This window comes from Strongylocentrotus purpuratus, unplaced genomic scaffold, assembly GCF_000002235.5.
Source record: "Strongylocentrotus purpuratus isolate Spur 01 unplaced genomic scaffold, Spur_5.0 spur5_scaffold_2, whole genome shotgun sequence".
NCBI lineage: Eukaryota > Metazoa > Echinodermata > Echinoidea > Camarodonta > Strongylocentrotidae > Strongylocentrotus > Strongylocentrotus purpuratus.
This window is the reverse complement of record NW_022145605.1, coordinates 29,785,096-29,810,442: the sequence shown is the minus strand read 5'-3', so window position 1 is coordinate 29,810,442 and position 25,347 is coordinate 29,785,096. Positions and strand designations below refer to the sequence as shown.

Sequence of the window (25,347 nt, the reverse complement as noted above, 5' to 3'; positions counted from 1 at the left end):
ATATAAGACAAGTTCAGTTTTTCATACTATGTAGTCAATGAATTCCATCCGTCCATTGTAATTCCAAGTTATTACGTTTCGGGCATAATTTGTTTTCATAATGGACTGTTCCTGTAAAGTTAGTTTAACGAAAGCGATTTATATTTGTTTGTATTCATATTTACTCTCTTTTGATTGATTTACCCCTCCGATCTTAGTTATATATCTCACATTCTACTCCGTCTTTCTGTAAACCTTCCCATCTCCCTCTCTCTTGCCCTCTCTTGCTCTACATCACTCTCTCTCTCTCTCTCTCTCTCACTCCATATTCTCGTTATTTGTTACCTCAATTTCTATCTCTACTCACCTCTCCCTCTTTCTTCGTTCTTTCAGATCATTTAAGTCATGAATGTCAAAAATAGGAGTAAATTCAAAGTAGGCCTAATAAAATTCATTATTTTATTCATAGAAAATATAGTGAATTAATTTGGTAAAGCTATTTAGAAAAGGTAATGATGTCATGCACATTTCCCACGTATATTTCAATTGGATCAGGTCGGAATAAGGGAAATATTGCTTACATTTGAAAATACGAATATTAAATCTGAAAAGTTTGAACGACTATATTATTCAAATTCTCCTAAAAAAAGTTTATACCATCTGATGATTCTATGAAGAAAAAAAAAATCACATTTTATTTCTGCACGTAACAGATAGCCTGTATGCACGACCTTATGGCATAGTATACTTAATTCATCTACGAAAAACAACCTTTAGTCCTAGAATGAATTTTACGACAATCATTTTTCTTTGTGATTTGATCACGCACCTAAATCAAGTGAAATGTACTTAATTTCTGGAACATTATTGTGTAACATTAACATCAACATAGTATGTAAACATATAGAACATAATTTAGCAGCATTGCGTCTACATTCTCTTTTTAACACAAAGTTAATCAATCTCTTCAAAACACCATAACTGAATATCGAAAATATTTATATAAATAAGGCAAACTTTTGAGCTCATCACAAAAAAGGTTATTCATTAAATGGCATTTGAAATGTCAATGATGCACACATTAAGAAGAAGAATCAATTTGTTTACTACAGTCAACTTTGATAAACAACACACTCAAAATAAATATTTAATAATTTGGCATGATGTTAGAACCGGCATTGTTGTAAGCCCTTGGCTAAACAATAACGACAGTCTCTTTTTTAATATCAGGTTTAGTTTCCATATTCCTCTTTCCCTTTATTCGCACTTATCCGTTTTGTTTAACCATTAATGGCATAATCTTCTCTTTCAATCTTATCATTCTCTTTCTAGGGGTCTGCTTCCCCTTTCTTTTTCAGCCTATTGATACCTTTTCCATTTTTTCTTTCCCATTTCCTTTTCCCCTTTTCCCTTTTTAGTATTATTGCTTAACGTCACATCTCTACAAACTTTTCATCTCCTCTTCTATAGCTTTAATGAAATAACTTAAAAATAAATGCAGACACTGCCAGTCAGTGACGCAGTCCTGTGTCGGGCAAATGGCGCAGCAAGTACAACGGGCATTAGTCGAATAAACACATAGGTTCTAGGACACCTACCTCCTGGACATCCACCCCCCAGTCAACTACCTCCAGGACGACTACCCACGGAACTACTTCCCCGGACAACTACCCCCAGATAACTACCCTCGGACAACTACCCCCGGACAACTACCCCTAGGACAAGTATCTCCAGGACAACTACCTAGGGTAGTTGTCCGGGGGTAGTTGTCCTAGAGGATAGTTGTGGTAGGGGATAGTTGTCTGGGGGGTAGTTGTCCCAGGGTACTTGTCCTAGGGTAGTTGTCCTAGGGGTAGTTGTCCTGGGGGTAGTTGTCCTGGGGGTAGTCGTCCTAGAGGGTGATTGCCCTAGGGGGTAGTTGCCCTAGGGGGTAGTTGACTGGGGGTGGTTATCCGGGGGTGGATGTCCAAGGTGTATTTGCCGGATACGATAAACATAGACATAATTATAGTTTGTTCAGACTAGACGAAACTACAAAAAGTGAGTCATTGGACACATTTAAGCATAATTTTCGTGAGTCAGGTGTAAATTGACTCATTAGTAACAACCAATGAGTCTCTATTGACTCATTTATATTTCACCAGTGTGTCAATCATGAGCTGACGCATTTGCAAAATGCTTCGACTGACTCACATGGTCGTAAAAAATGAGTCAAGATCGACATAAGAGCATTTTAGAAGAAAAAAGTGAGTCAACTTGAAAGTGAGGCTGTATGCATGCGCGCGCATGCTTTCGTGACGTCATCCAAAATGCGCATTCTCGAGCCATATTTGAATTCCCGATCGACGACGCGACGTCGCCATCTTATATCTTGGATTCAGAAGAGTTTTGACTGCAGCTAGTGAAAAATTGGTACGCATAATTATTCATATGGTTTTAAACGATGATTTTTATGACTGGATTCGTGGGCTGAATCTTCTGATTATTATACAAATGATGCATGCGTTCATTTTACGATATCCGCACTCGAGTTGATGAGGCTGTGTGTAACTTAACTATATATAGATTCTACTGTATCGCACGAAGCCGTGTCGAATGAAAACATGCATGATCTTGCATCATTGTTTTATACAACGAAACTCCTAGATCCTTGTTATTTGATGTAAAACGAATTAATTCAAGATTGTTTCGTGACAGTATGGGTGACAAATAAATCTCAAGTTAAGGCTTAATTTAGTGCGTACAAAGTAGATTTTTAAGATTCGGGTAGCGGGACCACCGATTACATCGCTAAAATGTGATATTTTAGGATATATTTTCCATTGCAAATGTGGACAGTGACTCTGGCATGGTATGGTATGTGTGTGATAGGCCTAGGGAGTAGGGGGGGGGGTCTATGTCATGATGCACCCACAACAAAAAGTGAGTCACCCTTACTCAAATTGATGAGTCACTGGTTTGTCCGTACAGCGAAACACTTGAAGGATCATGAGAGTCACTATGACTCGATACAAATGAGTCTCTTAGATAAATAAGACTCATTTGTATCGAGTCATAGTGACTCACATGATCCTTCAAGTGTTTCGCTGTACGGACAAACCAGTGACTCATCAATTTGAGTAAGGGTGACTCACTTTTTGTTGTGGGTGTAGCGAAAGGAGCTTACAGGCTAGATAACAACATGCGTATAAAGAAACTGGTTTTTAAGAGGTCAGTTGACATGACAGCAGGCTAATGATGAGCGCGCGGTTACGATAAGCCCCGCCAAGTTTTACGATTTTCGTACGATACGACGTTCAGACTAGAACGGGAAGCTGATTCTTTATCGTTACACGACGTTTGTTAAGCTGCTAAAGTAAAAAGTCCGCTAAAGTGTAACCCGACGCCTAAGTTTTTGAAAAAGAAGTTCACTTCAGCGAACAGGCATCGCGGTCGTATCGTACGTGTAATCGGCGACCGCGGAGGCGTGATGAGTAACTGACTGGTGTCCAGCAATCTATGCATCACAGTTACTCATCACAATTATAGTCTTAGTACATTTCATGTAAAGGTGATTAATTTCACTATCAGAAAACCTCCCATTTGTGTAGGTCTAACCAAGGACAAACAGAGGTACATGTATTATATATATATATATATCGTGAAAAGATAGAGTAGTAATGTTTACAGCAGGTAACGCTTTAGCAGCAGGACTACACTTTAACATCGGGTTACACTTTGATTGATTGATTGAGAGAGCTTATGTCTCTCATGTATTTCTTCAAATGTGTACAATTAAAAAAAGAAAAAAGTTAACAGTCCTATGTCATGCATAATTTCATGTTTACATCAATATATTTGATAACAGAGTAATACATACATATGAGCTAGCAATACAAATAAATACAAAGAAATGAAAGAAAAGGGTGTTCCGAAAAAGGCCTCAAGGGCTTGTTAGAAGGGGATCACCAGAGAGAGGGAAAACAAAAAGATATATATCTGTATATTAAAACGTTAGCAGCGGGTTACGCTTTAGCAGCAGGTCACTGTTTAGCAGCAGCTTACACTTCAGCAGCAGGCTACATTTTAACATGAGGTTACAACTTAGTAGCAGATTACACTTTAGCAGCAGTTTACACTTCAGCAGCAGATCACACTTTAGCAGCAGTTTACAATTTAACCAGTGGCGGATCTAACAAGAAGTATCTCTTCTAAAATGACATCCTCTTTCACATAATTACACAATTTAAGGAACCAATATTGGATGATACTCATTGAGAAGCTGTTGTAAGAAGAGATGAGCCAGTTTCGTTAACCGACGTACGATGAGTTTCGGTAGCCTGAACGCAAGGAAAGACATACAAAGGTTTTACCAGGGCGATAAAGTTAACTTGCCAAAGGGTGTTTGTTCCTTGCTGGGAGTCGAACCCTAAACCCTTGGATAGAGGGTCAAGTCAATGAACCACTATTCTACGACACCTTTTGTAGGTTGTCAGTGTGGTGTCGGTCTCGTTGGTGCAACCGGGGTCTTAGTCGAATAAAACGGGGAGAGGGTTAAGCAGCAGTGCCGTTTGTAGTTGGATTTTCTTGTCTTCTTGTTTCCATGTATCGCTTCTCGCGGTTATTCCCGTAGACATAGATGTATATAGGGTACACCAGACCAACCACGTTGAGAAGCATCATCCCAAAGATCACCTGGAAGGAAAGTAATAATTTAATTAAAAAAATGACAAATGATATAAGATCTATATAGAGCGCATTGATTGTGCAAATAATATTCTACTGCACTGCAAGATCCTCTGATGTGCATTACTTACTTTCTGGACAACGGACAGTTAAGTGAAAAGATGTGCTTTATATAGGGATCTTAAAATTTACATCAAAAGTAATTACGAATGGTGCAAGCGGATACGTCGGTTGCAAAACAATAAGATACGTCACAGAGTTAACAATTTGTGTTTGATTGATCGTATCTTCAAAAATTAAAAACTTTCTTATTTTTAATCAGTTTTTGCTCATACTTTCACTAACCTGTTACTCTCATGTTTCTGCTTCTATTAAAAACAAATATCAGAGTGAGCTTCTCCTTCAGCAGGAAACAATCTCTCTTTGACTATTCTCGGGGACTAGTCGGTGGTATTTCTTACTTCCCTTGTCTCTGTGTTTTATTTTTGTTTAACTGCCTGGAAATGAAATCACTAAATAAAGTAATAAATATTATAGATATATTTCATCTTACCCATCGGGGATCACCGCCTAATGATTCCTGGATGACGATGAAGAGAGGATACTGTGTAAGGGAGACTAGACCAGCGATGAAGTTTGTAGCTCCGAACACAGTCGGATAAAATCGCATGGGAAAACTATTCAGAAACATAAAATAAATAAAAGACAATAGTAAAATTTATGTTGAAGTCCAAGGTCAAATTCATAGATTTTCAAATAAGTAGACATATAGATTTAATGATGCTTATGAAAACAACTTTAGGTGCACAAAAGCCAGGTTATATTATCCCAAAGTCCAATCGTTCCTTAAGATAATATTGATAAAATGAGAATAAACAGGAATAATCAAGGCATCTACAGTAATTAGGATAGGACTGGGGGGGGGGGGGGTATTCTATCTTTCGAAAGCACCCCTTTGTCCTTCTCAATTTCTTTATTTCTTCCTTCTCTCTTTCTCTCTCTCTCTATCTCTCTCTCTCTCTCTCTCTCTCTTGCTTTTCCCTCTATCTCTCTCCTTCGATCCCCCTCTCTTTTTGTTCATTTTGCCATTCGATGGGCCGGAGAGGGGAGGGTGCGTCCACCAGCCCCCCCCCCCCTCCACCACCACCTCCTTAGCTCTTGTTACATCTCTCATAGTTACCATCAAAGATCGATAACAAGTGGAAATTTATGGTAGTATCTATACTACCTATAAACTTACCTTATTGGTACTATGGCTGCAGATGCAGAATAAAACATGGCTCTGACAGCCGTCAGTGCGACGAAGGTACCGAACTGTACGGGGAGGTTAGGGATCATCAGTAACAAAGACATAACTATGGCTGTACCCGAAGCCACGGCCAGTGGTAGCCAGCTATCTCGCAAGTCCGCATATGGTCCTTTTGTGTCATCTGCATTAAATGGAAGAGATAAAACACAGTTTGAGGAGTGAATTATTAAGGAAAAACACTTAAAGAGAAGGTTGAGTTCTGGGAAGAGGTGAACAATAATTTGTGAGCGTTATCATTGTATTATGCAAGGGCGGAAGAACTTCAGATACAAAAAAAAAATGTTCCCTGAAAAGCATGGCTCTTCAAATGTCATAATATTCTAAATATAGCATGAACCATCATAAAACTCGGGAATATATTTTCATTTCACATGTTCGTGTAGTCCCATATAAATTTTACAGTGTTTGCAAAGCTACAATGACTGGGCCAAATTTCTTATCATTTTAATGATTCCAGAACCTTGCAGTACACACCAATACTTATATGCTAGATGATCAACCTTTTCTGATCGATTCCACAACATGAATCCATATGTCTAACCCAATGATATATATCTTTGAGAAAAAATATGTCGGGTCACCCCTAAGATATATAAATTGCATGAACTAGTTTGTCAACAATTTTACCTTTCTTCGGAGACTTTTCAGAACGTTGTTTTCGTCGGTCGAAGACATAACCCATAATAGGCGACCCGAACAGACTTCCTATAGTTGCCACAGCTAAGATGTTGGTATAAAAACTTACTATGTAGAAACAAGAAAAAAGAAAGAAAGAACAGCATATTTTAACGTATTCATTACTCTCTCAAAAAATATTGAATCTTATGATTAGATAAAAATAGGATCTCTGAATGTTGAGGGTGAGCGGTTCATACTAACTACACGGGCAGATTCAACACCGGCAGGGAAGGCGTCATTATCTACATGTGGCAAGCAACCCATCTACCAGTCAGACACTTCCAGCGCCTTCATCAGGAAAAACAGATTTGATTTGATTAGATTTGATTTGATTTGATTTAGTTTTGAAGCTGATGAGGCTTCCCTGGATAAACAATATTATCATTATTATTAATAATATTATTATTAAACCAGTTATAATCATTATTACACATCTTCGAAAAACCGAGTACATGCAAATGGCTGAAAAACGGGGAGTAACGCACAGTGAATATAAAGCTCTCAACGTGCAAAATACAAGACTGTTTATTGATTTCAATCATGAAGATTCCCGTGGGTATTTATTACCCCTGTTTCCCATTACACTTAAGTCTAAGAAATGGTGACAGGACATTAGCTCCTGCGACAATTGCTCCAGGCTTTATTTCGTCAAAGGTATAAAGTTGGGGTTGCAATCGGGTTTTAAGTTATGTTTAGGGTTAGGGCTAGGCATGGTGTCAGGTCTATAGGGTTAACTTTATTAATTCGGTTAGGGTACTAGGAAAAATGGGCGCGGAACAATAATTGTCGCAAAATGCAAGCGTCGTACAATCAAAGAGCAGGAACCCTTTTCACAAAGCCTTTTTTCAATGACAAATTACAAAATCAGTGACAAAAATCTGCTGATAACCAATCAGATGTAAGGATTTCAGTAGCTTTTAACATAAACTGTCATTTTGTCACTGATGAATTTTTTTGTGAACCCCCCCCCCCCCCCCAGTACTCATATATATATATATATATATAGTACGTCACCAACCTGTTTCAGTATCACCATCGGCTAGAAACGTCAACCACGGGTTCATGATCCCGATCACAAAGAAGATCTCCCCTTGAACCGCGATCGTCCAGAAGGTCATCAGGAGAAACATGGGCGACCTCAGGACTGACCACGTGGTCGGGAAATCTTCGACTCGCTGGTCTTCGGTCAGCTTATCCCTGGTCGCCCGACGAGCCGCCTTGGAAAGATCGACGTCGACGCGGACGTCGGCCTTGTTATCGAGCTCCTGAACAGCACTTTTGTGATCGGTTTCGCGAATATCGTCAAAGTTCCCATCTTGTGCTTAACGCGAAATGAGAAATGGTTTGCATGAAAATAAATATTTTAAAATTGATGCTATAGGCAATTTTGTCAGTGTTAAGATTATACATTACATCACTTTTGTTCTCGCAGAAATTGTTCTGAATGTATAGTAATGACATGTATCTTCGTCTTCTATCTATTCATTCATTTTTTTAAAACTATTATTATCATTATTATTATCGTTATCAGTATCATTACTGTTGATATTGATATTATTACCATTATTATCATTATCATTATTGTTATTTTCATTATTATTATTATTGTTATTATCATTATAAATATGATTATTATTATTATTATTATTATTATCATCATCACGATCATAATGATTACAATTTACATGAATTTCCGTAGATAAGTACATTAATGATCATTGGTTAGGTCGACAAAGTGAATAAACTTTATATTTTACTGCACGTAGCCTAAACACTTCAATATCATATAAAGTAAAATCTTAAATGTACCTTGCTCATGCTCATGTACGTATCCTGCGTTATCATGGCACATAACACTGCCATTCTCCTTCTCATTATCTTTAACATCCTTCGCTAAGATCGATCCCTCCTTCTCTCCAGTCTCAGGTTCTGCAACTGGGGATGCCGCCCTCTTTTCAATTGACCCATCATCCGAACAAATGTGTTTATTCATTATACCATTCTCATTTAAATTTGAATAAAATCCTGACGACATTACACCATCAAATGCGTCATTAACAGTCACGTATTTATTGTTGTTTTCCTTTATTTCTATTGTCGATCCATTTATCGGATTGTCTGGAATTGGGAGGGGCGGCTCCGGGGGTTCATATTTGTTCTTTGAGCATATTCCATTATCTCGGAGTCGATAGCCTTCAGGTAGGGGCCATGGTATATGGTCGCGAGGAAGGAGGACGGTGTTTATTGTGAAGAAGAGGGTCGAGACGGCCAGGGCGTAGAAAGACGCGCTCATCGATATTCCAGCATCGTACAAGACCTGCAAAAGAGTTTTTATAGTAATAGCAGTAATAACGATAATGATACTAATGATGATTTGGTCTTCTTTACTCAGCTAGATAACCACGTCAGTAGAGACACTCCTCTTCCTATGGACCCTGCAATTACCATTACCCCCAGCAATTTCCAAGTAGCCATTTACACCTGGGTGGAGGGTGTCAAAAGCGGATTAATATCTTGCCAAAGGACGCTAAGTGCCGGGCTGGGATTCGAACCCTCAACCCTTAGATTGAGAGTTTTAGTTTAGTGAATGAACCAGTACCCCACGACACATCCAAAAATTTGCTAACATTAACAACCCAACATTAAATGTACAAGTTAGCAGACCATGAGTCCTAATATCTCAATGGCAGAGCTGTGGTCTCATAACCGGGAGGTCCCGGTTACAAAACGTACCAAGTCGATATGCTAGTGCCTTTTGGTAAATCCACATTACCAAGTCCCTCTTAAAGGAATTAGGTCCTCTGGTTGCTTACCCACAAGCAGGTACTTGTTTTCATAGCAGTCTGGCGAAATTAGTAATTATAATCGATCAATCATCAATCAATGTCAGATTGTGTAATTGTAAATACAGAAAAAGAAAGAATTATAATACTTTAATTCTGATATTAATTAAGTCAACTTGAATGGGTTGCAAAACTGGTCTTCAAAGATGGTTTCAGCAAGGAATAAGTTTCTTGAGAAAAAAACAACACCCAATTATTAAAACTAGCGTAAAAATAGCCAGGAGTAATACAAAAATTGAAAAATAAATACAAAAAACAGTCGCAGTTATGTCGACCTGGAAGTGTTAAAATGCATATTTCAATTTGTATATGCGTATGAGATTGTCTCCACGATAAATGTATCATGAAAATCTGGGGGGTGTTTCACAAAGATCCTAAGTTGAACTTATCTCTAATTTGGACTAAAATATTATGGAAAGCCGTAAGCATCTTTTAAAATATTTTGTAAAAGTTATTTTAAAAGGCATAAAATGTTGATTAAAATCATTCATATTTTCTACTATCATGGGAGATTTCATGTTCTCGATGTGGAATTTATGAAAAGTTTAAAATACTTGAATTTTCCCTTTTGAATATATTTTTATTTTAAGGCTACAAATGGCTCTCCATAACTTTTAAGTCCAACTTAGAGTTAAGTTCGACTTAGGATCTTTGTGAAACACCCCTGGTCATACCTTGATTAACAGTAAAACGCATGCGCTGGAATCGCAGGCCCCGACGATGAGTCCTAGCGATGTTGACTTATACTTCGGAAATAAATTGGATACCTTAAAAGTGAAACAAAAGAAAACAGAAAAGTATAATCATAGTGGTACTAAATATACTAAATATATAATATTTATATACTGATTTCCAATTTTAGAAGAACATAAGAGATTAGAGAAAGACAATGTTATATCATATTTCGATAATTGCACCTGTTTTCATGCTTGTATCTGATAATTTCTTCTTCTAAATTTATGCAATGAAGCTTGTGGTAGATTAGCCTTCTGACAATAAAACGAGTAATAGAATGAACTTCTTCTACTACTTCTACTACCACTACTACTAATATTACTGGCAATACCACAAGTACTATACTACTACTTCTACTACTACTACTACTACTGCTAACACTACTACTACTACTACTACTACTACTACTACTACTACTACTATTCCTACTAATACTACTACTACTACTACTAATACTACTACTACTACTACTACTAATACTACTACTACTAGTACTTCTACTACTAATACTGGTAATACCACATCAAATTACTAAAACAATAACACCTACAACCACTACCATTAATACTTCTTCTGCTACACTACTACTTTTTCTTCTTCTACTTCTATACGACTAGTACTGCCACTAACACTTCTACTACTACTACTACTACTACTACTTCTACTGGCAATACCATATTAATTACTAATAAAACTACTACTACTACTACTACTACTACTACAACTACTACTACTACTATACTGCTACCCGTGGCGGGTCTAGGATTCACTGTCAGGGGAGGGGGGGGGGGGGGTAAAACTTCGAATATTTTGTGACAAGGGAAAACAAATCAGCCTGTGAAAAAATATTTTCTTCCTCCTCCCCCCTGATTTTTTTCGCCGGGGGAATGGGGGGGGGGGGGGCTGGACGTGCCCAAGATGCCCCTATAGATCCACCACTGCCTACTTCTAAATCAACATACCTCAAATCCACAAATGCAGATGAAGATCCCTGTAACCGCCATAATAATTGTTCCCGGGAAGAGGAGATCGGGAACAGACGGGGAGCTGAGCGCCATACACAGGTAAGCTATGAATAGGGATACACTACAAAGAAAACGAGATTTAATTCGTCACTAAGGACGAATTAGGTGATCTGTCGTGAATTTGATGGCGGTGAATGACCTTTTGACATGTTGATAACAATTAAACAAAAGTGGACACTCTTGGAATCGAACCTACAATCTTGAGCACTGCAGACAAGTGGGTTATCCAATAGATTTAAATATCCCCATTGACTACATGTAAATCTGAGAACGGCATAACACGCAAATGAAGAAAAATTCTGACATGTCGCCTTTAATTGCAATTTTAAACTATAATGACGTCATCAAAATAAAAAAATGTGAGACTAATCTTGTAGAGAATTTTCTCAGCTACAACATATCAAAATTTGGAAGGAAATCGATCAATATATACAGAGATACAATAAATTTTCCATAAAAATATGCTGACGTCATAATATGCTAATTCGTATTTTTGAGTTCCAAGGCCATTATCATAACGTCAAGATATACTTAATGGCCAAATGAGACATGAAATCATATTTCCGACATTTTATTTTATTTTTTTTGTCTCGAAAATTGAAAATTTGACATTTGGCTCCGTTGGGGGGGGGGGGGGGGTAAGGTCACCTTATGTCAGCCATGGAGGTAATTTTTTTTTTTTTTTTAATTAAAAAAAAAAAAAAAAAAAAAAAATCCAAAGGGGGGGGGGGGGTTTTAGGTTTTTTTAGGGGGGTTAAAACATGTAAAAATACCAAAGGGGGGGGGGGGTTTAACCCCCCAAACACCCCCCCCCCTGCGTACGCGCAGGTATATATATATATATATATATTTCATTGTTGATATAAATATATATATATTTTTTTTTTGGGGGGGGGGGGAGATAAAATGGATATCTACGCAGGAAACATGGCATGAAAAAGTCATTTAAAGAGCAGAACCATTAAAGATACTGCGATACATTATTTTGCACGTATGAAATGCAATTATGATAATTATGATCATAATGATGATGTAATAATCAAGATGATTATGGGTAACCAACCTGAATATGAGGCGGGTGATGAGGGTACCTCCTCTCGTGAAGAGGATCCCCGACAAGAGCATACTGCATGGTAACATACTCGATGAAATGGTGTAAATAAGCAACAGTCTGGCATCCTGAGCATCGCATTCGACCACGGCTTCCTCCACCGAATCATCACCTTCAGTCGTGATCGATGAGGGGGACGATGTCACCAAGGGCGATGTTGACACGGTGGTCGTGGCGTTGTCGTTGGGTGGTGGGCATAAATCGCTGTAATAACCGAGGTCCTTGAGCACGTAGACGAGAGACGGCCATCCGAAGATGATCGCGGAGTGGAAGAAGTTTTCGATTGCGGCGAACACGAGCGCCACCGCCTCTGCCTTACAACACCCCATGATCCGTAGACGATCAAGCGGGTAGAAGTAATTGAAACGTGCAGTCACGGAATTCGATGAAGCCTGCCAAATAAAAACAAGGGTTTTCCATAATTATAATGGGGGGTGTTATAGGGCAGAATAGGGCCAGTTTGGTGCAGATGGTTCTCCCCCTTTTTCTTTCCTTTCCTTTCCCTTTTGTGAGGGGGGGGGGGCAGCTCCTGTCGCCCCCATGTACCCGCGCCTGACTTTTACAGAAATGGTAACAATAAAATGGTGAGGTACAGTATATAACAATTCACGAATCACTGTGTAATCTATTCGCAAACGTGAATTATTTGTATAAGAATTGCTCCCTTTGTGGGTGACAAGCGCTTCATATTTGCACTCAATATTTTTGTAGATCGTTATTTATATATTTATCCGCTCAATTTGGCGATTTGGTCATGCAACTAAATGTTAAAGGAAACCTCACCCCAAGAAATAGTGTTTATTCTGAGAGATTTATTGTATTCTTACCATTTAATCTACAAGAATCACCACCAAATGGTATAAGAGAGGTAACAAGCAAGAATAAAGTACAGTTTCTCAGCACGACATGGGCACCGCCATTTTCAAGGTAGCGTGACATACTATGCGACATAACTAAAATGTATTCAAATTTATGGATGCTTCCTTCCCATGCGTGTGTGGGGAAGATGCTTTTAATTATCCGTTTATCCTTTGTACTACAATAGGCCATTTTTGGTAATGTAATCAAATTCAATGCACAAATCTTTGTAAAGCCATTACATGTTTGTCATACCTAGCAACAATAATGTATGCAATTCGCATTCTTACTTTTGAAATACAGTTATTCGTAACAGAAATTCGTAAAACTCGTAAAAAACAAACAATACAAAATCACACAAACAAGCATACACGACTAATACAAACAGGAAAGAACGAATCAATTTATTTATTTCCCGCAAATGAAATTGAACGCCCCGAAAGGCTCCTCAGGCCTACCATCGGTGTTAATTTGAATGCACGAACATCGAAATTCAATGCACAAAATTTGGAATCGTACATACGTTCAAGATTTTGTATGCACGTTAAAGGTAAGTACTGGTTAAAAAAAAAAATGAATTCTCACAGAATCAAACGAAACTTACACTGAATGTTCAAGATTACAAATAAATGTCATTTGCCAAACAATTTTGGTAGAACATGTATACTGGCTAAGAAATGAGCATAGAAAGATCAGGAAATCAAGGTTTAATAGTAGCCCCGGCACCATTTGTGTAGTCCCATTTATATCTTCCTGTGTACAGTGCTTGTTACTTTACCAAGACTGGGCCAAATTTATTATGATTTTGATGACTCCAGAACTTTAGCAGTACACACCAATACTTACATGCTACATGATCAACTTTTTCTGATCCATTCCAGACCTTTCTTTCACAATGCAATCGGATGACCAGAACTCACCTTTATCTTTAAACAGTTTTGTGGCCCTGAAAATAAATCGAATACGGACAACAAAATTTGGAATGCCCTTAACTGAAATGATTTTGGCGCTCAGTTAATTTGAATGGTTATCAATTGATTGATCCAAAAGAATGTTAATGCCCAGATTTTAAATCTGAAAGACCGATATCGATCAATTTGAGTGACACAAATGTGAAATCCTATATATCCATGGTATACCGTATATACCTTTACAGCATTGCCCCAGTTCCTCTGTCTCTGCTTGCCTTCTACAATCTGGAGCTAAAGATCACGTTCGAACTCCTTGTAAATGTACCAGGAGATGAAAAATGTGAAATAGTTTAACTTCTGTCATCATCTATGCTATAATTCAGGGTTGAAAATGCCCCCTTCCTCTAATCTCCCTTTCTTTCAGGCGCTGAAATAATTACCATACTGACGTAACACATGGGCGAACAGTAGACTGGATATTTTTTTTTCTACGATGAGGTCACCCTTTGCTTAAGATAATGATGTTTGCAGTTCTTAAAACGCTTAAAATAGCGCTCGCCATAACATTGAAAATGGGGAGACTTAATGAACGATCAAAGTCCGTACGCTGTACAAATAGGGACTAAACAGTCTTGACAAATATGAACAGTCGCTTTAACATTGAATTGAAGGGGGCCGGAGGGGGGAGGGGGGTTCTCATCGATTAAATCCGTCTACAGTTAATAATTGGGGTGTTGGAATTGCTTCATACCCTGAACATCTTTGTAATCGTGTTTAGATAACAATTAAAAGAGAGTCATGTGATGAAAATAATTATCAACGCCCCAAAGGAACATTTTATTGGCACGTGTATCATTAAAGATTAATTCAGTCTGTTTTCAGCCGCTGATTTTTTTTATTGAACTCCCGCTCCGTTATCAATATGACCGCAGTTAAAACGAAGACAGTTCCGCTGTTAAAGGAAACAGCAATTTGGATTGTCATTCAGAACAAGAAGAATTGCGACCCTGTTTACACAAAACCGACGCTTGATAACATGTCCTAAACTTGATTCCAATCACAATGACACTGTTACGACTGATCATGGTCACTCGTTGGAGGTTTGAGAAGGTTGAGATTTGGTTATTGGTACGGGGGAAATATAATTTGTGACACTGTTATGACTGATCATAGTCGCCCGTTGTAGGTTTGAGAAGGTTCAGATTTGGTTATTGGTACGGGGGAAATATAATTTGTGATATTTCTCATTTGTTTAAATAACAATTTGTAAAAACACATCTGGATCCTGAAAAGAATAGCTATTTAAATCGCCCATATTCGACGAGAAGTAACAGAAAAGTTTGGACTAAATCTTCATTCCTTTATTATTGTGTGTGGTCCCACATAGATTTTTCTGTGTGCAGAACTGCAGATCATTTGATCATTCCAAAACGTTACATTACGTATAGATTCTTATAGATGAATCCACTCTCTGTGGAGTGTTCAAGGCGCATGTAGAAATAATAAAGAATTAAACAAAAACATTTTTAGATGATTTTTAAATGAATCCATAAGGTAGGACACAAATGAGCAAAGGACCCCCCCCCCCCAAGTTTATGCAACTTTAGGAATCACAAGGGAACCGGAAGTGGATGAGCGTAAAGATTCCGTGGGGTGTAATTTTGGATTAAAGAAATATTGTATTTCATCATATAGTTTGGTTCGTTAAATAAAAAAGTACCGTAGCCGTTACAAAATCACATAATTTGAATTAGAGAAAATTAAATACATTATTCGTTAAATAATCACCGAGGAAAGAAGTATTATTCAAGAGACGGTGGCAAGACAGGTTATTTATCTGATGTATAAAACTCTTCTTTTTTTGTAGATGAGAGTCCAGAATAGTTTACATTTTGTCCATCATTGATTCTATGATGATCATCTAAACGAGCATCCAACAGTTTTATCGTTTTGTGAAAACGGCTCCTAACAAGGAAATACTGGGGCGAGAGAAGAGTAGGGCAAGAAATGGTGATTGACACATTTAATTCTTATTGGATCTATTATTCGATGGTTAATGTTTCCTGCCCATTAATTCTCTCAAACTGGACAATGGTAAATGACTAATTCTCCACAGATGAGTATACATTGATAAACAATGTTATATTCTATCGATTTTTAAATTGTGAATGCTGAAATTCATTCTCATGAAACAAGAAGTTCAAATAAGTTTCGATTGCCCTCTTTTAAAATAACCTTTCTCCAAAGGAACATTGATTTTAATGGACCATCACTATGGAATCTACTTCCTAATGACATTGCCAGTTCTTTTATTTGATAGATGACGTACTACGAATTAGATGTGTCGTACGACCTTTTTTTCACGTTCCTTTTCCTCTCTTTATTTTGTTCTCTCTTTCTTATCATTTTATCTTTGCCCTTTTTCGCAAAATGAGGAAGAGACAAAGATAGAGAGAAAGGGGGGGGGGCACGCGCCCCATGTATTCGGATGCTACTTTATCGATCACACGAGAGAGGGAGAGAGAGAGAGAGAGAGAGAGAGGGGGGGCGGGGGGGGGGGGCACGTGTCCCACGCATTAGGATGCTACGTTATTAATCATACAAGATTCCAAATTTGAGCCATTAAGACGATCGCAAAGACTCAAGAAGTAACACTTCATGGCGATTTCAAGTTTCGGTCGGATGATGCAATATCACGTTCGCATAATTATTTCAATGCGTGAATCATAAAGCTGTTGAAATGACCTCAGGTCGATTTTAGAAGTTTAGATAATACTCGCTCGGACAGTTCGGGGGGGGGGGGGGCGAGGGAGTCTTGCTTGTGGTAAGGGGGGGGGGCAAAGATGAGTCATACATTGAGGTTTTCATAAACTGATGAAGACGGGAAATGCACCATCTCTCTCTTTCCCCTCCCCCTTCTCTCTCTCTCTCTGTCTCTCTCTCTCTCTCTCTCCCCCTCTCTTTCTCTATCTTTCTTCTACACCCCACACCTCCCTCCCTACGCCACAGCAACATCTCAATACCAATCCCTACACACGAACTGATTATGAATACAAAATTTCTTTAAACAAAAAATATAATGGGCAGATATCTGTATATATATTCAGTTACCTGATATTCTTCCACAAAATTCACAAGCAAGTTTCTAAGGCAACAGAGAAAAACAATCTCACAAAATCATTCGATTGTTTGGAGCCCTAAGGGTGTTGACTCATGATCATGCTAAACAAAGAATAAAGCCCCCGTGGTTCCAAACATACCTCAGCAGTGTAGGATTTGAGAGTTCAGGGTCCAGTTTAATACCGGAAAAAAATTGTGATTAATCGCAACTGATTTCCGATTCATATCAATCGCAATTTAATATATCCATAAGAGATAAGAGACTGCTAATTCAAGGTAATACAAAGTTTTGGGAAATTTTGAAAATTGGGTGAATAGTGATTCCTTACAATTTTGATACATTTGGATGTCCCTGTGGATGTTTTATAAGCACTACAAAATTTAGCCCCTAAAACACTTCCGCTTTCGAGAAAAATTGAATATAAAAATTTACCGGTGCTCCCGGTAAATTTTTGATAAATTTCAAATACGGCCTACGGCCGTACAATGGTAGCTGCGACCATGAAATTATCAGAATATGTAGTAGTGACATATAATTTCGAAACCAGAATAGCTAGTCGGTCGATTTTAGTAAAGAAACATTGTTTTATAGCTTAATTAATATCCTGACCTTGAGAGGGAGCTATACAACATAAAGAGTTTATTATTTACAATTTCATAACTTTAAACTCGATTTCAACCGCGACAACGATCACTGAATATCGTAGGATCGCGTATGCTTCCAATTACGTTCATTTGAACCATATTCATGACCCCATACCAAAAATTTGTTTTACCTTTAATACTCGCGATTGATATTGAGGACTTGTGATTGTTTTAATCGCAACTATTCATAAAACGGTGCCCTAAACATCTGACGTAGGTTTTAAAGCTACAGTTCTTTATTCCAGTTCCAAACAATTTTGATGGCAGTTGTAGACTGAAAACCCTGACTATGTTGCAAGGTACCTTAATTTATTCAAGTTCTAAATCATGTTGATGAATTACTTGCCGACTGATTATGGTCTAGGTTTTTTTTTCATTTCTTTTTTCAATTTCAATTATATTTTTAATTCAGTTTCATGAAATGTTTAAAATGTTGATGGTATATAAGAAATGAACATAATAAATATGCTCGAATATAATTATGTTTAGTCCGTACCTTAATTTATTCAAGTTCCAAATCATGGTGATGTTACTTGGGTACTGATTATGGTCTAGGTTCACAAGCTACATTAAAAAAAAATTATATTTTTATTTCAACTACATTTTGAATTCAGTTTCATGAAATTCTTATAATTTCGATGGTACTAAGGACCGAACATAAATAATATGCTCGAATATAATTATGTTCAGTCCGTATGTACCATCAACATTGTAGGAATTTCGTGAAACTGAATTCAAAATACAATTGAAATTTAAACAAAAAAAATTATGGTGTAGGTTTACAAATTATATATTTTTTTTTCGACTCAACACTTTAAATAGGTATATCAAGCTATTACATTTCTTTATTCAAGTAACAAATCATTTCATATTCAATGTCTGCATTTATAATCTGTCATCGCAACCTAATCAAGGACCGAATAATAGGTCGATGGTCTGATGTATTACTTTGATGATATTACAAACACTACCACAGAAACATGAATGTCATTTAAAACCCGTTTACACTAGTCTATCCAGGAGGGATTAAACCTCCCTGCAATTTCACTGACATGTGTTTATCTCATCAAATCAGCTATTAACATAAGAAAAAAGAGGATCATGTGAGCAAACGGTCACCGATTATACATGTTTGCTTTATAGAGGGCGCAAGTAGCTATAAGTAGTGCAGTGGGGCTTTAACTATTTAGTCCTATGTGCCACACACAAAATAATTTCCCTGTGCCACATTGCATTTCTCATTACATATTTGTACCCTGAGTATCGAAATTATTCCATTGTTTCCAGTAAACAATGAATTTTACATATTTGTTAAAAGGGCTGACTAGTAGCTAATCGAGATTGGAAGTGGATAATTGAAATCTTTTGTGTTGCATAAAGTAATCATTCTGTTAATTGATGCCAGTTGTTCGGTGTCGATTGGCACTTCCCCTGCTACTGTATAAATATTTATTCGAAGAAATATAGTTGACCCCAGTGGCGTACGCAGGATTTTTTCAAGGGGGGGGGGGGGGGTTAACATTTTGAAATCGGGCCAAAAATGTCGGGGTAAGAGGACACTTTTTATTTTGTTTGGTCTCAAAATTTGAAAATTTGACATTTTGCTCCGTAGGGGAGGGGGGGGGGGGGGGTAAGGTCATTTTTTTTAGGTCAGCCATTGGCATTATTATTATTATTTTTTAATATTATTTTAAATAAAACATAAAAAATAAAAATTCACGAAAGGGGGGGGGGGGGTTGCTCAAAAATACACACATAATACACACATACAAAAAACTTAAGGGGGGATTTAACCCCCCCCCCCCTGCGTACGCGCATGGTTGACCCTATTAGGAGATTCAAGTTCTGATGCAATGCCTTGAAAATATTTCATTTATTACCACAAAAACGAGAATTTTATTTCATTCATGTGACGCTGCTACTATTTAAATATTTGTATATTCTGATCAAAATGTCGTTAAACCTGTTTGCGCAGGTTCGTAAAATTGTAATTATGCATAATAAAAAAAGCTTCTCTTGACGACTCTTTTCCTCCTCACTCTTCTCCTTCTTCTTCTTCTTCTTATTCTTCTTCTTCTTCTTCTTCTTCTTCTTCTTCTTCTCCCTCTTCTTCTTCTTCTTCTTCTTCTTCCCTTTCTCCCTCTTCTTCTTCTTCTTCTTCTTCTTCTTTCTCTTCTTCTTCCTTTTCTCCCTCTTCTTCTCCTCCTCCTTCTTCTTCTTCTTCTTCTTCTTCTTCTTCTTCTTCTCCCTCTACTTCTCCTTCTTCTTCTTCTTCTTCTTCTTCTTCTTCTTCTTCTTTTTTCTCTTCTTCTTCCTTTTCACCCTCTTCTTCTCCTCCTCCTTCTTCTTCTTCTTCTTCTTCTTCTTGTTTCTTTTCTTTTCTTTTCTCCTTCTTCTTCTGTTTTTCTTCTTTTCCTTTGTACTATTTTTCTTTCTCTAAAAAAGAAGAAGAAGAGGCAGAGGAGGAAGTAGTAGTAGTAGTAGTAGTAGTAGTAGTGGGAGTAGGAGTAGTATTAGTAGTAGTATTAGTAGTAGTAGTAGTAGTAACAGAAGAAGAAGAAGAAGAAGAGGGGGAGAAATTGGAGGTAAAACAAGAGCACCTATCAGGCGCGGATCCAGGATTTTCCAATAGGGGGGGGGGGGGGGGGGGGGGGCCGGAAATTCGAAATTCGCGCAGACCATTATTTAAACTTACCAATACTGACAAGGTCATATTAGAAGCACTGGACTTTAATAGTGTACTGGTACCTACAAACGGGCACAATTATTTTGGAAAGGGGACATGCTCACGTCACATCTCTTGTCCGATATCAACATTCCCCGTTTTCAAGTTATGCTCGCGCGCAATTTTTTTGACATTTCCATCAGTGGGGGCTGAAGCCTCTTGCCCCAATATATTTCCTGGTTTAATAATTTGGCGAGTGAGCGGAAATTTGAGCTTATGTATGTTGTGAAAAGTGTTAATTGTCACCAAAATATACGAGATAAGATATAACAAATGCATATTGGTAATTTTTAAATTTTCGGGGAAAGAGAGGCTGCAACACCATCCCGCATTAACTACAGGTGTTTTGAAATCAAATCAGACTCCCAAAAAAGTATTAACCAAAACGCACGAATCCAGTTTCAAAAATCCAAAAAAATGTCAGCTTCAGAGGGGGGCACATCACCCCTCAGACTCCCTCTAAAAGTATTAACCGAATCGCACGAATCTAGGTAAAAAAAAATCAGCTTCAGAGCTAGAGAGGAACCCCCCCCCACACACACACACACACACACACCCCCTGTGCGTGCAAGCGTGAAATTAACGCTGGCGCTAATGCGTAAGCAGGGGCGGCGGAGCTATTTCCAAAGTGGAAAGCACCAACAAAAAAGGGCACCTACAAAGCGAAATCTCAAGGCGAAATTATACATTTTTTTAGACATTGGTATATACCCTTTCATTGTGATCCCATTATCAGGGACGATTTCAATATTTGTTTTTCTTTATATATCATACAAGTTATTGCTTAAGCATCACACTTTCGGCTGAGTGTGATTGTCTGAATATTCATTTGCGAGCGAGCAAAGCGAGCGAGAAAAAAATGTAAGATCTGTGAGGTCGCAGAGTGAAAAATTACATCTTAGAAAGAGGAAAAAACCAAATCATGATGGGGTTATAAGCATCACGGAAGACTGAAAAAACATTTGTTTTAAAGTGACATATAATTGTATCATCTATAAATGCGAGCGAGCAAGCAAGCTTTAGGGGAAATTACTCTTAGTCGCTTTAAATTAGTGCAAGACTAATGATGAGCAGGTTAGGGGGCACGTGCCCCCCCCCGTGCCCCCCCCCCCCCGTGCCCCCCCCCCCCCGTGCCTACGTGCCTGATGATGAGAGGTTAAGGGGACACATATCGAAAGGGATAAAGACACTTATTAGAAAAGAAAAGGAGCATGTGTCAAGGTACAAAGAGTAATTATCAAGGTTTAAACTGGGCACTTCTTACACCTGAAAGGAGGCACTCACCAGAAATGAGATTGGGCACTTATGAGTATGGGAAATGGGCATTTGTCGACGGAAAAGGGGCATCCATCAGAAATTGATTTATCAGAGGTGAAAAGGGGCATTTATGAAAAGGGGATAGGTCCCTTAATAGAAAGGGAAAGGGGCACGATTCAAAATAAAAGGGCAGTTAGCAAAGGTGAAAATGGGCACCCATCATAGATGAAAAGAGTACCTATCAGGAGGGGAAGGGGTACTTTTCAAAGTAAAACGAGCATCTCTCAGATTTGAATAGGGACAATTATCGAAGGTGAAGAGCGCACTGAAGTGAAAAGAATTAACTTCTCATATATGAAAATGGTCATTTACCAGAGATGAAAAGGGACACTTTTTATTTATGAAGGGCCTCATTTTTCTAAATAGCCCTTATCAGATAGGAAAGGGGGCACATGTGTTGATGAAATGTGCGCTTATCCGAGTTAAAAGGGGGAAGGGGCACTTCTTTACAAAGTAAAAGTGGCCCTTTGGGGAGGGGGGTACTTGAAGAGTGGGGCGAACTTTGACCCCTACCCCTGCCACCCGCCCCATCATCATCGCTTGTAGTTCACGTATGCACCCCTTCCTCCTAATTCGTTGTTACCGTCACTGCCATTTACGTATGGCCGGCCGGCGTATTTTTATTTACACGCTAGCGAGGGGAATTTCTCGATTAATTCCAATGAAACCGCTTAAAATTCCAATTTACATCCAGGAGAAAGTTTTCTTAACTTTTTCTTGAAACACTTGAACGGTTATGGAAACTGTTTGTGTTTCTAATCTCCAAATATTAATATTATTCTGCATCAAATATAAAACATTGATTTCTACTGTGATATGTAAAGGCACGAACTTACGTTAATACATACACATAATTTGTTTGTAACCAAGAAGGTGCACCATGGTAATACATTTTAACAAACACATCAACATGTTACCTAGACAACTCATCACCATAGCCATTGTAAAACCATATATTAATGATACATGTAAAATATAGATTGAAGCAATTCTCGTCGATTGGCTGTATCCTGAGTGTGATTTATATAATGGATTTTGAGTAACATTTTCATCTACCTGTAGTTGAAGAATAGATACAATGTATAACATCAATTAAGTTGGAGTTCAATTGGAAGGAAGTAACGAGGAATATTAAAGCAAGGGAGACTGGGAGATGAGGAAAGCAGGAAGTTAGAAATTGAGAGATTACTCGCGTGATAGCCTTGCATTAATGAATCCTTTATATAATGTTGTCTTGAGAGAAAGTAGACGATTTTTTTTAATTGGAGATTAGTGCAAGTATTAGATATATTGGAAATAGAATTAATGAGAAATTTATTTTTTTATCGAGATCAATACATGGGGGGGGGGGCACCATCAAAATAGGGCACTTTCTGGAATATAAGGTGCACCTACAAAGGGAAACATCAAAATGTAAATCTACCATATTAAGACATTGATAGACGTACGCGCAACGCATGTCACACACAGAAAAATGAGAAGAAAAGAAAGAATTATTTTTTTTTAAAAGAAGATAGAGGAAAAGGAGAGAGACAGAGAGAGGAAGAGAAAGAAAGAAAGAAAGAAAAAAGGAAGAACATGAAACTTAACTTTACACTTAGGCCTACATATTACATTTCCGACTGAGTTGGCTCGACATGTGCTTAAGTAGTCTGCGGACGAAAGTACAACAATACGAAAACAGAAGTTATATGAAATTGTCTTTAAGAGAGAAAGAGAGGTTAAAATCTAAAATGAAATGAAAGGGGGTATGTGACTCTCAAGGAGGAAATTACAATTTCTATCGCTCATGACGACTATTTGGAATTTCCTAATTTTTTTTAAAGTTCAAGAACTTCCTGGTGCTCCGCCCCATGCAAGACTCCCGGCAACAGCGAATTATTTACACAATTTCTTGCTGTCTGCTGCCTCGAGATCACTGGAGCGAAGAAAGGTAACATTATAGCAAGAATCCCTATTCAGTGAAGGATTTATCCCTTTTATCATTAAAGACTCCCGACAAAGGCTCTCCCCCTGCAAAATTGGAGAGAGTTTTATGTAGTTTAAGCTTCTAACAACCACGCCCGTGGACTTTTTATTATTTACACAAAGGTAAAAGTGTATAGCAAGAATCCCTATTCAGTGAAGGATTCATCCTTTTTTATGCAGATGCTTCTTCTACCATTCTTGACCAGAAGTGCGTTTCAAACTCAATGATATGGGCATCATCCCATTGAATGTTGTGTCCAGTGTTACGGGTTTGTTTTGCTACTTGCTGCCTAATCTGAGGGCTCTGTTGTGCTCTTTAAAAAGAGGACACAATAGGGGCGGCGCAATTTAAATATCAAGGAATGTATTAGAGTTTATTTCTAAAATGAAATGAAAGGGCTATTTGACTTTCAAGAGCGATAAAAACTCTAATCCATCCCTTGAAATTTAAATTGCACTGCCCCCATTCAGTGTGCCATTTTCAAAGAGCACAAAAAGGCTTCAGATTGAAGATTCCATCTCATAAAATTGTCTATCAGAGAGAAAGAGAGTTTATTTCGAGAGAAAAAATGAAATGAAAGGGCTATTTGACAAGAGCCCTTTCATTTCATTTTAGAAATAACCTCTCCTCCTCTCTTATAGACAATTTTCTCTCTTGAAAGTCAATAACCCTTTCATTTCATTTTAGAAATAACCTCTTTTTTTTCTCCTAAAGACAATTTCTTTCTTGAAAAGGCTCTACCAGACCCCTTAAGCTCTGTCACGTTGTATGGATCCATTAGAAAGCAAAATAAGCCCACTCATTGATACATATTAAAACGTCATAGCGATTCATTCAAATAAGAAATCCACGTAAGAGGCATTTTGAATGTTTTAAGAAAATTCTTTCAAATTCCAGGATATTGGGTGTTCTTTTTCAGGAAACTCTATTTAAACGAGTGGAAGCACTGGCGGTTCTGTTTTTTTTTAAACTGTAACAATTCTTCTTGGATCAGATATAGACCAAAAACAAGCCTCATTATCTTCAGTATACAAGTGTCATTTCGGACCTTACAGCTTTCATAGAAATCGCTTCTGGACCGTCAAAGAAAAAGTTTGAGAACCCCTGGTCTACGCATTATACACATCAGGACCAACTTGACAACTTGACAAAAATTTGAGGGGGGTTTGACCCCCCCCCTCTGCCTTATCCATCGTTACCGTCACTACCATTTGAGTAGGGCCGGACCCCCTCCTTAATAACGACTCCCAAGCCATCAAGAATGACCCCATAATTTATAGATTACCATTCTGCCGTTCTTTGGAGGGGCCGGGCGCGGCCTTTTCAGAAGTGTTTCTACACTAACCTTTTCATGCACTCCGGCTTAACATAAACAAGCATGCTAAGATTGTTTTGAAAAGAAGCATAATTTCGACTCAGTTTCGCATAACCTAAAAATAAGAATACGGCCAGTCACC

General features: G+C 37.9%; 1 protein-coding gene across 1 annotated transcript; it reads right to left on the bottom strand.

The window, feature by feature from the left end:
- Positions 1 to 3,150: 3,150 nt before the first annotated feature.
- LOC105447130 (solute carrier family 43 member 3-like) lies at positions 3,151 to 12,770 on the bottom strand. The gene is made up of 9 exons (XM_030991200.1): positions 12,298 to 12,770; positions 11,172 to 11,295; positions 10,149 to 10,241; positions 8,441 to 8,948; positions 7,650 to 7,952; positions 6,581 to 6,697; positions 5,885 to 6,074; positions 5,198 to 5,321; positions 3,151 to 4,653 (listed from the first exon to the last, which is right to left on the bottom strand). The coding sequence occupies exons 1-9, from the start codon at positions 12,672 to 12,674 to the stop codon at positions 4,513 to 4,515; spliced, it is 1,977 nt and encodes a 658-aa protein (XP_030847060.1). The 5' UTR covers positions 12,675 to 12,770; the 3' UTR covers positions 3,151 to 4,512.
- Positions 12,771 to 25,347: the final 12,577 nt, after the last annotated feature.